Genomic DNA, 14043 nt, shown 5'->3' on the forward strand with positions numbered 1-14043 from the left:
CGTCATTTTTATGCGACAAAGTGGCGCACGGAAAACACTACTAAGATCATAACTACGGTTATGGAGTTTAAACCAAACTTAATTATTTCACATCCTCAAATTCTGTTCTTGAATTTCTTTTCCGCATTTTTTATAAGTTTTCTTCATAGTAATTACATACAGGCAATATCTTTTGCCTCCTAGCATTTCGAGACAGTATCCGATCTATAGAACATATGGCGGCTAACGCAAACAGGCCTGCTTCACATCCTGATAGTTCGTGGATCGTAGCCGCGGGGGCCTGAATCTGCCTCTCTGCGGCTAGCTGCTAGCTGCCTGTCTGTCAGCTAGCTGATGTAACGTTAGCAGGAGTAGCAGCCCCCTTAGCTCCCTGAAACGTGTTGGGGCCCCTGCTCAGAGTCCATGTAAGTTTCAAAAACCTTTTTTATTTTACTGCTTTAGCTAACGAATCGTAAGCCGCCAATAACTACTGTATCCTTTCGTCTAACTCGTATGTTAGCAGTGGCAGCTACATGAGTTAGCCTAAAGTAGAGTTGAGTTTTGTCGTTAAGGTACTAGTTGTGTGTGAGCTTCACCGGCTAATAGCTTACTGATTGAACTGTCAGAGTTAAACAATGTTTATTTAACAGTGTTGAGCAGTCCATACGCAGTTAATTCTGATGTTGTGATTAACATTAACTGCCGTTATATGTCTGAGCTGTTTGCAAACAGCTATAGTCTAACGTTAGCTATATGCATGAACTGGGCTTTAGCCGACAAACATTTTCATCATCTGCCGAGTATGTCACCACAATTATTCATAAATGTGTCCTGTGTGCCTCCATCCCAACCCATAAATGAATTTACTGGTATGAAACAGATCAAATCAAGCAAATCCTCATATTTGAGGAGGTCATTATATTACAGATATGCTCTAAGACTATGATTGGAATGTGTATGTGACACGTACCTCAAACAATTATTATTACTATTATTTTAATGACCATTGATGCCTGGTTAGCTGTCCTGTGGAATTAGAAAATATAATTTAAGGCCCATGAGACGAGCACTTAACATTATAATGACATTTTCCAAACATGTAATCAGCTGACGTATTAACAGGTGATGAAAACAAACGTGCAGCCTGAATCATGAGAGAGTCTCTCTGTGGGCTTTGTCATGTTCGCCGCTGTTTTCTCTGAAGACACTAATTGATGTTTTGGGGTTTATGTTGTTGTCCCTTCTGAAGCTCAGGTCTTTTATTCTTGGCGCTGCGTCACATTTAAATTAATGTCATGAAATATAGTATGGATATGGCTTATGAGTAATTGCTAGCATGTTAGATTTGTAATCAAATTTCCCTCCACATGGTTAAACGCTTAGTTATTACTGATGTCGGTTATATAGAAATGTCTTTTTGGATGTGCGTTCTGAAACAATAGTGGAATATGAGAAAGACTGGCACATATGTCTCCTGAAACCAGCGCCTGGTGCTGAAGGCCGCACATCTCACTGTTTCTCTTAACTTAAAATGTGTAGGTCCGTCTGATGCCTTCAGGTGGTGCTGGCATACTGCACTCTCTTTTCATTTGTAATGGCCTTTTTGGGGAGACAGGTAGGGAATTATCCTCCTCCAGTGTATTTTTACTGTGGGAACGAAGCATGAAAAGAGGAAACACTTGTATCCTGGTGGGTCTGCTCACCCACCACAACCATACTGGAGAGAGATGGTAGTTAAATGCAGCAGATTTACAGATTTGATTCAAACCACCTGTGCAGCCCGGGTGTAGCTCGGCCGTTCTGTCTCTGACATTTTCATTTGAAAATGCGTGTAGGCAAAAAACGTGTGCGTGGACTATATGAACTGTATGACTTTGCCTATTTTTAGGAGATTGATCAGAGTCAGATGCCTTCGCCAGCTGTCCCCGCTGTCGCACAGTTGACCTGCTAAATATAAAGTTGTAGATCAGGAGATGAATCAAAGATATTTTGATTCTTAAACAGTCAAGGCGGCTAAGTTAGACATCCCGAAAGCTCAGGTCGCTTTGACATTGTTGACACATTTGGCCATTTCCGTGTGAAATCCAAAGCTGGAATGACCTGTCTTTATGTCTTTATGCTGCAGACCATACCTCGGCCCCAGGACCCATTTTCAGAGGTTATCCAAATGAGATCAGCCTTTTTGTGGCTCTTGCTATTACTCCACCACTGGTCCTGTTTAAATCAATTCAGTTTCTCGAAAAACAATGCTTTGATCCTTGATTTTATCAACTCCAGCTCTTTTGTGTTTCTAATTTCCTCATCCCCCAACATTTTGTTTTCATCTCGGGCCAGCTGTTGTTTTCCAGCGCCTCCCTGTAATATGTGTAAGAAGTTTTCTTCCCCATGCCTCAGCCTTGTAAAAATCCTTCTCTTCCTCTTTCTTCAAGAAGTAATTTGCAGAGCTCAACATGATAAAGAAACATTACCCCATACCCAAACTGGTGTCTAGTTGTATTTTGGTGGAGGAGCCCAAGAGTGGCTGATCCCTTTTGAACTTGATCCCCAAAACTGAATACACATAAGTATGGTTTAAAGGATAAAGTATCTGCCTGTCACTTCTTACTTCTTACCACTTAATGCGATGAAGGACAGATATGAATTTACCCAAGAATTTGGCTTGCTGAAGTTCACTTGGAGCTTGTCAAGGCCATTTTGAGGTTTTCATACTCTGAAATGTTTCAGGATTTGCTGATTTATTGTCTCGTTTTTCTGAAAATCAACACATTCTTCTGATTATCTCTCAGTGTGGTTTGTGAACAGAGGTTAGATTTTCTCAGTTTGGGCATCCAGACAAAATATATCAGTCGTGAAAATCCCACTATGGTTTCTACCTTCTGGGGCGCATGTTATGGAAGCATGTCAGATTATGCTCGTCCTGTCACAGACACATGGCATCCACGGTGCGTACTGACATCTTTATTAATGAAGCAGTTAAAACGTCATTATATGATATGTTAGACAAAAAAGGAAACCCCTGTTCTCTGTGACACAGTCATCCAGAAGAGCTCCACCTCGGTGGAAATGTAAAGTTTTTGTTGGGATTCAGAGAGGACTTGGCTTCACTCTGTGGTCATTCTGGAGGCTGTAGTTTGTGGTGGCGTTGTACTGGAATTCAAACCTTGTAACTCCAAACATGAATCTTTGTAGATGTTCAGCACACTGCTTAAGAATACCATCTCTTTTTACTTTGCCAGTGTCACTTGAGTAAACTTGAAATAACATGGAGGAGGGTAACTTTCTAAACATTCACTGTACATGTGAGCTTGATGCATTGACCTTTGCCAGCGTTTAAAACAGGAGGAGGTGCTCCACCTATGAAAATCTATAGAATTCAGAAACATATTGCAGAATTTGCAGTCTGCATTTCCTGATGTCGAGCTTCTCTGCACGTCTTTTTTGTCTGCTAGGTTTTTAGCTCGCTCCTTGTTCAAGATGTCGGGCCACAATCCTTTGTTGAGGCTGGAGCAGCGGGCGGCCGAGGCGGACCAGATCATCGAGTACCTGAAACAACAAGTCCAGCTGCTGAAGGAGAAAGCCAGTAAGACCCACACCCAGACATTAAAAGGCTTGTACTTAGCCTCACAAAGAGTAGATAATCATGAGTTCATATGAAAGTTAAGAAGGAAACAGCTGGTGCTGCTACATTGATTGTTGTGAATATAAAATAATTCTGTCGACTTTATTTTTCGCATTTCTGTTAATAATTTAGACGTGATGATGAAGGATTTGAAAGTCTATAAATTTGGGGTTTAGGTACCTTAAAAGTGCTTAAATTTTACTCGTGAAAATCAGCATGAACCCTGTTGGAGTAATCAAAATTCTTGTGTGATAACAAACTTCACATGTATCACCTGCGCAAGGCAAGAAGTATGAGAAGTATTCCCAGGAGACCTCAGGCTATTTTAAAACCCCAAAATTAGATTAGTGGACAAAGTCATGGCTGGATTTGAATAGTCATCATATTTTAGCTGAAAATATGTTTGTAGTAGATCAGAGGCAGCTCTTAAAACGTCCTGTGGGATGATGAAATTTCACTCCGGTGCTGAGCGGTAACGAGAGCTTTGCCTTGCTGCAGTGGTCCAGGCGAGTGTCAGAGAAGAGAAGAAGCTGATGGTGGAGAACGCCAAGCTGAAGAATGACATCGAGGAACTGAAAAAACAGCTGCTGGAAAAAGAGAGGAAGAGGGGAGGTGTGTTCCCAGAAAAGACTTTTTTTTTGTTGTCTTTAAAAAAGCTTAATGTTGTTACCCTGTATGTCGTGTTGTAGAAGTGCTCATGTGTGCCTGACTTCACATTTGATGTCAGTTGTTGCTCATTAGAGCGTTGTTTGCTTTGTACCATCAGTGATAACATCTTGAGCGTTCTCGCCTCGGCCCAGCATAACCAGATCTTTATTTTTGTTTTCATTATAAGCAACCGTAGCACTGCAAGAATCCCCATTAGAGCGATGGGGACAACGTGTCTGTCAGCTATTGTACGTCTGACAGACGCTGACATTCAAGGACAGACGGCTCAGCTCATTAACACACATTTAATGTTTTCCAGAAAGAAGCTGAAGGAGTAAAGGAGGACTGGAAGAAATAAGCAATTTAACCTTATTCAAAATAACTCAGTATGTTAGGGTTGGAACGCTGGAGGAATGCGTTCCAATACGCTCGAGACTATGTTTTTCCACACATTGAATCTAATTGTGATGTTTATTTTTGAGGTTTCTCGTCAATGGCTTTAAGGTGGCATAAAATAGCTTAATCAAAACATGGATAAATATGAAGCTTTTTGAAAAGAGCTTCAGTCGCTTTTGCTGCTTTGTTATTGCGATGAGAAAAACAAACTATTGAATAGTGCCCTTGAGAAAAACACGTCTGCAACCAAGAAATAAACAGTGTCAACTGAAGTTCAGCGCCAATTTTTGAAGCTGAAAACCTGAAACTCTGCTGAAGACGCACAGAGCTCACAGCTGAGTCCACTCAAACATGACTGAGAGTATTTGTCTGGTTACTCATCCAGTCGACAGAGAGCGAGATAAGCATTGATTTGGTGTCATGACTCTAACCATGCAGTCCGTTTTTCACTCTGCTTTAAGCTCTGTTTTGGTCTCCACCAACCCCTGATTGCGAAATCGGGCTCTTCGACTGCTAACTGGTGAACATCACCAGCTAGTTGCTAACTTTCTTTGTGTGGGGCTCAGAAAACCTTACCAGGCTTAAGATCTCATTGGGTCTGAAGGGTGATGGTACAGTGATTTTTCTCGACTATTAACGATCCCTTTCAAATTACACACTGCCATTTTATTCATTACTAATATAATAACATTGATTAGTGCAGCTTTAATAGAAAATCGTAGTCGATATTCCAAGAAATACGTGCCAAAAATGTGGCACAAGACATCAACAATAATGCCATGTGATATAGTGGTGCCAGCATAAAACCTCACTATATGTGATATTGTCATTTGGTGCATTGAAAGCTGGTTCTCAGTGTCAAAAAACCTTAAGAGTAAACTTCAGGGGATGTAAAGAGTTTAAGAGGTTAGTGCCCGTAATTCCAAGGTAAACCGGAAAGGTCCTGATCTCAGGTCCTAGCATAACATAGAATTAAGGTAATTAAAAGCATTATGGTGACGGTGGTGTGCCTGCAGACCGATGTTTGTCAGACTCAGGCTCTAGATTTTGTAGGAATTCAAACATCAGGCGCCTTAAATGAGGGGTTACTTTTCTCTGCAGAGTTTTTGTAGGACATTGTTCCTGCTTTATGGCTCCATTTCCTTGTTTCCATGCACTTGGACACTGTGTCATTTTCCCATCAAAACTGTTTGCATCAGGAGGGCAGTCCTCCCACTGGGTGCGTAAATAAAGCTCCCCCTGTATCATTTCATTGGATTATGTTGATGCAGCTCTGTGTGTGAAATGGGACAGCTAAGAAGTCGCGTACCTTTGTGTATTTTTAATGTAAATGACCTCTTTTTTACAGCTCGTGTCTTTTCATACTTTCTCAGAGATATTCAGGAAAACTCTTTCGATACTGTGACCCGTTGTTTAATCTTTTATTTCCACTGACCTGTTTCCCGTGTCCCTGCTGCAGTGTGTGCGGTGGCCATGCCACCAGGCGACACCGCCGTGGAGTGCGTTTCGAAGCCCACCCCTCCCAAAGCCTGTGGCCCGGCACCCTCTGCCTCCCCTGCTGCTGTCCAGAGCCCCCCTCTCAAAGATGAGAGTAAAAAGAAGAAACCAGAGAAAAAAGGTAACAGCTGGAGAGAGAAAAAAGTGTTTTTACTATGAATCTTTTGAAGTTTTCACATCCAATAAAACTGTTTTTCGAGGCTGAAACGAAGCCTGTTTAGACGTGTTATACAGCAACTTTTGTGTTGTGTGTTTCATTTTCAGTTTGTTAGCAGGACCATATTAAATCTATGAGTGACCCCTCAGTTCAGTCTTCATCAACATTATTCTCCTCTTGCTTAAGATCCTTTTTTTGACCAGCAGTTGGATCGATGCAGCGTTATGTTCTTCAAACCTCTCCATAGATTTTTCCATTTTAATTTCTCAGGTGATTATGGATGCAAGGCAGAGATAATGAATTCAAGATCTCTGGGCCTCAGTAGGAAGATGTTTAGTGAAGCTTCACTTTTTATAGAGTTTAATTATTTATGAGCCACATTTGGGACGAAGCTTCACTGTCTAATGTCAACACTAATCTAATCCAATTTGAGAATGATTTGATGCTAATCTTCAGTGGATGTGCGTCATTCTAGGACCCCTGTGTATCAGCTATAGTTGTGATGATCTTTTTTCACATTTTTGATGAGTTTAAAATCACAAATAGGAAAATACCTACCAAAGAAGAAAATCAATTAGTTTGCAGTAAATCATTCAGATATTTAATTTTTAGTGATGTTCGATGGATATTTGGACTAATAAGAAGGATCGTCACACATCAGTCAATCAGTAAATCAAGTCTGACCCACATATTCATACAATCTGCTGGGGACAAGGCCGTCATCCAGGTGGTTGTGATCCCTGATGATCCTCCGAGTCTTGTTCTTGCAGTGCCTTTAGGCAGGCTACAGCACCGCCTATTGTATGCTCCGCAAACGAACCACTCCTTGCAGGGTCTTGTGGTCCTGTTCGGTGCTTTTTGCAGTGATGTTCCCCATCAGGATGCTCTCGATGGTGCAGGAGTAGAAACTCCTCAGTATCTGAGGTGATATCCAAAATTTCCTCAAGCATCTGAGGTCAAACAGTCTCTACCTTTCCTTTCTCACCACTGAGTCCATTTGGAGCACCCAGTTGAGGCCCTCTGTGATGTGGACAACAATGAACTTGATGCTGTCCACTCTCTAAACTAAGGACCTGTTGATATTAAGGGGGGCGTAGTTCCCTCCCTGCTTCTTTCCTAAGTCCACTGTCAGCTCCTTGGTCTTGCTGACAGTCAGGAGTAGGTTGTAGTTGTGACACCAGCGGGTCAGGTCTTCACCTTCCTTCAGGATGTCCTTTTCACTGTTATCAGTGAGCAGGCCCACCACAGCTGTTTCATCAGCAAACATGATGATGTCGTTGGTGTTGAAAGTGGCTACACAGTTATGTGTGAACATGGAGTACAGCAGCAGGCTCAAAATCAACCCTGGGGTGCTCCGGTGTTAAGGATGCAGGTGGAAGATGTGTGTCCGACCACCCTCACCACCTGGGCCCATCAGGGAGTCAAGGATCCCCAGCACAGTGAAGGGTGTAATCCCAGGTTCTTGAGCTTTGTGACGAGCTTGGAGGGAACTACGGTCTTAAATGCTGAATTGATCAGTTGAGACGGGATGCAGACTGCAGTGGGTTCGGTATGCTGGGTAGTGAGGAGCAGATGTAATCTTTGACCAGCTGTTCAAAGCACTTCATCACTGCAGAGGCGAATGCCACTGGGCGGTCGTCTTTCAGGCAGACTGGTCTTGTTTTCTTGGCCACAGGAATGATGGTGGACCTCTTGAAGCCTGAGGGTATGGCAGACTGAGCCATGGACGAGTTGAATATCATTGTGAACACCGGCACTAGTTGAGGCCCAGAGGATGTGGGTGGTCCCGCTGCTTTATGGTGTTCACATGCCGTCGTGCTCAGAAAGTGTGATAGGTTGTGAAAGATGCATGCGATCGTCCTTTATCCTCAGCTTCAGCTGCTGTTGCTCGCTGGATGCCGATGGCCTCAAAGCCGAGCTTTAAAGTTGTTTAGCTCACTTGCTAGAGATGCATCAGCACTGACAAGCAGGGGGAGGAGGTCTTGTAATCTGTCGTAGTTCTTAGACCTTGTCACATATTTCTGGGATTGCCCTCCTGAGGTTGTTGATCCAGTTGGTTTTTGCCTCCTTTCCTGCTCCTCTTGCATAGCAGGCTGCTGCATTGACGGGCAGTGATTCACACTGGATGTGTTTATGGGGTTATAATTTAGAAACAGGAAGAAACAAGCTTGAAAACGTTGACAAATTCATTGCTGTGGTTCTTACCTCCAGATGTGAGGGGGCTGTTAATGTGAGATACGGCACTTCTTCCTCTCGACAGGCTGTCAAACTTGTTAAATTCTTTATTACTTCAGCTTTAATGTAGCTTTGTTCTCACCTCATCCAAACAGTCGTCGCTCGTTGGTCCACAGACCCACGTGTAACCTTCGTGTAGTCCCGCTAATGAGCGTCGCTGCGCTGTCATCACGGCAGAGCACTGATTGCGTCGGGGAGAAATGTTGAATATCAAAGGCAGGGGTTGGAATTCATATTCTTCCGAGCTGGTGTGGGCTCAGAGGAATGATTAAAGACTGTGTGATCATTTGATCAGTACAATCCACTGGAATGAATGTGTGTAAGCAAACCAGGCGAGTGAAAGGTACTTGGTCTCGTGGGAGGAAGCATCTGCTATTCTGCTATGTTGCTGAATCGTTTAGCACCCACCTTCAGCCAAAAGTGGGTATTGGTATTGTCATTTACTCAACGCGTGCACCCCACATTTCTGGGAAGAAGTGAAAAAGTCATTTTCTTTTCCTTAATTTCTTATTGAGTGGTGGATCACTTGTAACGCATGCCCCTGCATGCAACCCTGAGGCCTGTCATTGGTGGGCTTTGTTTTCATTCATGGGAGGAAATTAAATCAGATTCCAGACAGATGCCCAGTATTGTTTCAACCATGATTTGTTTTCGTAATTTCCCTTGGCAAGACACCAGTTGGCTGAAATATTCTTGGTGCTTTTAAACAAACATTTACTATAATATCATGCACATTTGGTATAATAGCATGAAAACTCTCACAGATGCCTCTCCTCTGCAAACCATTCCTTAACACATGATGGATAGCTACTGTCTGACTCTCTATGCTGAAAATGCACCGACCCAAATTCCAACATCCAGCCAATTCATATCAGACTGTCACTGAAATGGCACAAATTAAGAAGAAGACACACTAAAATGATGTTACATTTACATGTAAATTATGTAGCGTAACGGTATTTACTTTTCTTTCATGCCAGGAGGGGAGAAAGCAGAGAAGAAGCAGGCAGCCCCCAGCCAAGAAGATGTCAAGGTGGACGTGTCTCGGCTGGACCTGCGCGTTGGACGTATCATCACGGCGGAGAAGCACCCAGATGCCGACAGCCTCTACGTGGAGCAGGTCGATGTGGGAGAGGCTTCTCCAAGGACCGTGGTCAGCGGGCTGGTCAAGCACATACCTCTGGACCAGGTACAGCAACAACACTTAAACACTCAGCTGGTTTATCATATACGCCTTGTTGAACCAATCTAATGCAAAAGCCCTTCAAGAAACCTTCATGGAGCTTCAGGTGCCTTAAACTGAGTACTAGGTCCACCCAATAAACTGGCAGCTGAGTGATATTAAAACACGGAATATGTTGTGATGTAGTCTAATTAACAGAAGTTTGGTTAATTACATGTAGAGGTGAATGAGATTCATCTGAGCTCTCTGCATCCGGCAGACGCTGTACGTCAGGCAGTGCTGTACGTGTCCATGAATGGCTCACTGGGGTCATAATAAGGATTTATTAGTGCATTTAAAGGGACTTTTTAGGTTAACTCTGCACTGATGGTTCTGCTTATACTTGTATTTATGTTGCCTTCATGTGGATTTATGATCCATTCGTATGGAGAATTTCATCTAAGTGAAAGCATTATTTACTTTTATGGCCTTCAGTTTTTCTACATATTTCTGGAGCAGGTATCCTTTGTGCATTACATTTCTGCTCTCTAAGGTATGTAGACAGTGTGTGTATATCATTTAAATGGAACCACATGTTGGTGAAATCATGTAACAAACACTGTCTGACTTAAAAAGAAGCTAATATACCCAAGAAGAAAATATTTGGAAGTGACAACAGTTTTTCCAGGCAGACGTTAGCTTCCTCAGACAGTCGACACCGTTGCAGTAAAGGCATTTTGTGGAACGGCCTCGGTGCTCCCTGACTGCGCTGAGAAAGGCCAAACTGCTGCTGCCTTCGTGTGTCTGTATCAGCCCATTACTCACAGAGGCAATAAATCGACAATCAACTTTTTACTTGACTTTCCTGTTAACTGTCTTGTGAGCCATTATCTATTTCTGTTAAGCAAGCAGGAGTGAAGTGCCTGAGGAAATGCATTTTGGGTTTCGTGGCAGTGCTCATGGGTGTCTGTTAAAGCAGATGAATAATAGGCCCCATTCAGAAATACGAGTCTGAGACAGGCCAATCATAAAATAACTGTTAAGTCAAGTGTCTGCATTGCACGTAACATATTGCTCAAGTCAAACAGATGATTTTCTAAATGCCGTTTCAGAACATTCACACACCATCCCTGACTTGCCAAAACTGCTTAGAGATGAAAAATGAAGATTAGCACCAAAAGCCTGTCAAAGCAACACGAGCGATTTCAGATTTATGTAGCAGCGTCTTCAGGGATGTCGCTCACAAAAAAATACGACTCTTTGCTGGCACACGTCGTCTGATGGAATGCTGGATTTCTCTTTCTCTCAGCTTTTGGCAGAAAGTGCTTCTGGTCGTCTTTTGAGTTTTGGTAAGCCGCAGAGGTCTCCAGGCTCGAGTTTAGTTTTCCTGTTTGCTTCCTTTGGTTTTGAAATGAGGCAAACAAACCATAAACCTCGGACACAGTCGTTTTAGATTAATTGATTGGAATGGCCACTTTTGTTTGTATTGAAGTTCTCTGTCCTCACCACATCAGTTGAAGGTGTTTTTTTTACTTAAGTCAACTGTGTATCATTAGTTTTTCGTCGTTATTGTCTCGAGCATATGGGCTGTGAAGATGTATTTCGTCTTCTGTCCCCCGTGCAGATGCAGAACCGCATGGCGATCCTGATGTGTAACCTGAAGCCTGCCAAGATGAGAGGAGTGGTGTCCCAGGCTATGGTCATGTGTGCCAGCTCACCAGACAAGGTCGAAATCCTTGACCCTCCCAGCGGAGCAGTACCGGGGGACAGAGTAACTTTCCAGGGCTTCCCAGGTACCATCACCCACCTCCTGTACCCTCCGAAGCACATTAATCATTCACATACAGCTTCAGCGTAAACAGACACTGGGGATGCTTCCTCACCGCTGAGTGTCATTGATTGAAGCCTGAAAGAATTTCCCAGCCGAGTTCCCACGAAATGCGTCTGACTTTAGGAAATGAAGGGTGTCGCTGAGCCGCCGCTCTGCCAGAAACAACACGGCAGTTTCCACATTCATTCCTCTGAAGACACCAATCACGATGCGTTCGCAGACCCCACTCAGAGTGCTCATTAGAGGACTCCTGGGGTCTGTTTGTTGGTGGCTAAATGGCCCGTGACTGATTTGACAGACTAATCAAAGCTCATTGTGAGGAATGTAACCTAAGATAAGTGCTTTACCGATGTGAATTAGTTTGGAAAAAAGAGCATGTTAGCCCTGTTCCTTATTAATTAACACATTAACTGAAGCAAATAAGAGTCAAGGATCCTTCCTGTGAAGCGTTCCAAACACTAATGAACATGGCCTCACTCAAAGACCGCGATTTAAATCTCTCTGGTCCCAAAACTCAAGTGTGCAGAGCTGAATATTAGTGTTGAGAATAGAGCCGCTCTTGTTGTTCATCTGTTCTTCTGAGAACAATAAGCAGAATGGGAGTTCCCTGTGAAAAAAGTGAAGAGGAGGTTATGATGTAGGTGGATCTGTGGTCCAAGTACCCACAGCCCAGCTGCGTCAGCCCAGGCTTTCATCCCCGCGGTACACATGTCCCAGCCGCTCTGAAGGCTGCTTGATTCATGAGGGAGCCCTTTGGCCAGAATCATTTTTATGGATGCAACATTAAAAAGAGTCCTATTCAAAGCATCCTCTGACAACACGGGTCACCAGAGAGCAGAGTGGAGGATGGAGCGAAGGCCCGGCGGTTTGTTGTGGTGTGGAGTTCTTCTTTGTTTAAAACAAAACAGTAAAAAACCCAGGCTGCTTTCTGAAGTGCAAATAATGGAAAATAAGAGGTGAAAGAAGTTTTCTTGTTTCCCTCGTTTCTCCCACCAGAAGTGCCACAGCGCAGATTCAGTCGCAGCCAATCCGCTGCTGCTGTGAGTACATGGCTGTAATTGGCCACATCTCCCCGCCGTAATGGGGCCCAGTACTTGTGCTTGAAGTTAAGAATGTGCGCACGTTGCTCATCAAAACCTCTTTCACGCTTCTGATCAAAACTGATTGTTGCCACTCTTGGCCTGTAAACCAGCAGAAATGGCAGCTCTGGGAAATGAAACACATTTGTGTCCTCGTGCCCTGAGATGGTTTCGTCGGGCGGAAAAAGTCGACACCAGACAGAAGCAAGCCAGCGCCGGCTCTGATTTTTCACCAATGCCAAGCAACATCAAAAACAAAGGCATCGTGAAACGAGAACCTCCTTTAATTGTTTTCCCTGGATGCATATTTAGATTCTGAGAAGTTCGGTTTAGATGTTTTGAATTATGGCGAAGAACAACTGGCAGTTTTAAAAAGCTGGTGCTCTAATAGAACATGATAGACCAGTCAGACTATTCACAATTCAAATGGGAGAAATAAAATTAGAATTGGCCTGATAAATCATGAATATAACGGTTGGTCATTTGCTCACAAATTGTTTGGCTCCAGCTTGTTGTACAGATGGTGACAGTGTACGCTGAATATGAAGAGTCCATTAAGGAAAGTCAGAAGTCGTTTGTCATTGTGTCTTTGCACGAATGCGTTAAAGCAGCATTTCAGGAGGTTATGCAAGGACAGGACATCCCAACAAGTTCATAACACATGAGCCCTGGACCCATAAATCCTGCATGCGTGATGGATGAGCAGAGAGCAGAGGAGCTTCTCGTGTGTCAAACTGACTTCTTGATTGCAGGTGAACCAGACAAAGAGCTGAACCCTAAGAAGAAGGTGTGGGAGCAGGTTCAGCCAGACCTGCGCACGGACGGCCAGTGTGTCGCAACCTACAAGGGAGCTGCCTTTGAAGTGGCTGGCAAGGGAGTGTGCAAAGCCCAAACCATGAGCAACAGTGGAATCAAATGAAATAACAGAGCTGCTTGAAATAGCTCAGTGTTTACTTGGCCGTCGTCTGCAGTGACGGCGATGATTCTGCCGAGAAACTGGATGGTGAATGGAAGAAAATGCTTTGAAGGTGTTCAATAAAGGGATTTGAAAATGATATATATTCCTAAAGTGTCCGTCCGATGACAGTTTGCTCTTTTCTGACCTCTGAAAATACCAGTCATGGTCTTCAAAGTGAAGCTAATCAAACTGTGTTTCTGCTTTCATTCACTGACTTTACCTCCGTCTCGTCTCCTGACGCACATTCGCTCGGTTTTGCTTTGATTTTGAGGTCGTCGCTCTAAAGGACTCACTGGACTGGACTGGGCTCCGTTGGTTTGCACTTCATCTAGTCTCGGGCCTTTTAATTAGCAGGAGATGAAACAGGGATGTTGGACTACAAAGCCCAACAAAAACAGACCGGGTTCTCAGGCTCTTTGCAGGGGCTATTAAATGGCACTCAGGCCCAGCTCTCCAATCTCCTGGCCCTCTGTCAGTATCTC

The 14043-nt window shown here is 43.6% G+C and overlaps 1 protein-coding gene across 2 annotated transcripts; it reads left to right on the forward strand.

The window, feature by feature from the left end:
* The first annotated feature begins 10 nt into the window (after positions 1-10).
* aimp1a (aminoacyl tRNA synthetase complex interacting multifunctional protein 1a) lies at positions 11-13658 on the forward strand. 2 transcript variants are annotated; one of them, XM_076728520.1, is made up of 7 exons: positions 11-404; positions 3429-3559; positions 4097-4210; positions 6102-6260; positions 9512-9720; positions 11318-11486; positions 13356-13658. In XM_076728520.1, coding segments are annotated over exons 1-7 (951 nt in total). In that variant the 5' UTR covers positions 11-402; the 3' UTR covers positions 13523-13658. The 2 variants fall into 2 exon arrangements, with proteins under 2 accessions (XP_076584635.1, XP_076584636.1); XM_076728521.1 differs by having other exon boundaries at positions 300-398.
* The last annotated feature ends 385 nt before the right edge of the window (positions 13659-14043 follow it).

Source organism: Chaetodon auriga, chromosome 4 (assembly GCF_051107435.1).
Source record: "Chaetodon auriga isolate fChaAug3 chromosome 4, fChaAug3.hap1, whole genome shotgun sequence".
NCBI classification, from domain to species: Eukaryota; Metazoa; Chordata; class Actinopteri; order Chaetodontiformes; family Chaetodontidae; genus Chaetodon; species Chaetodon auriga.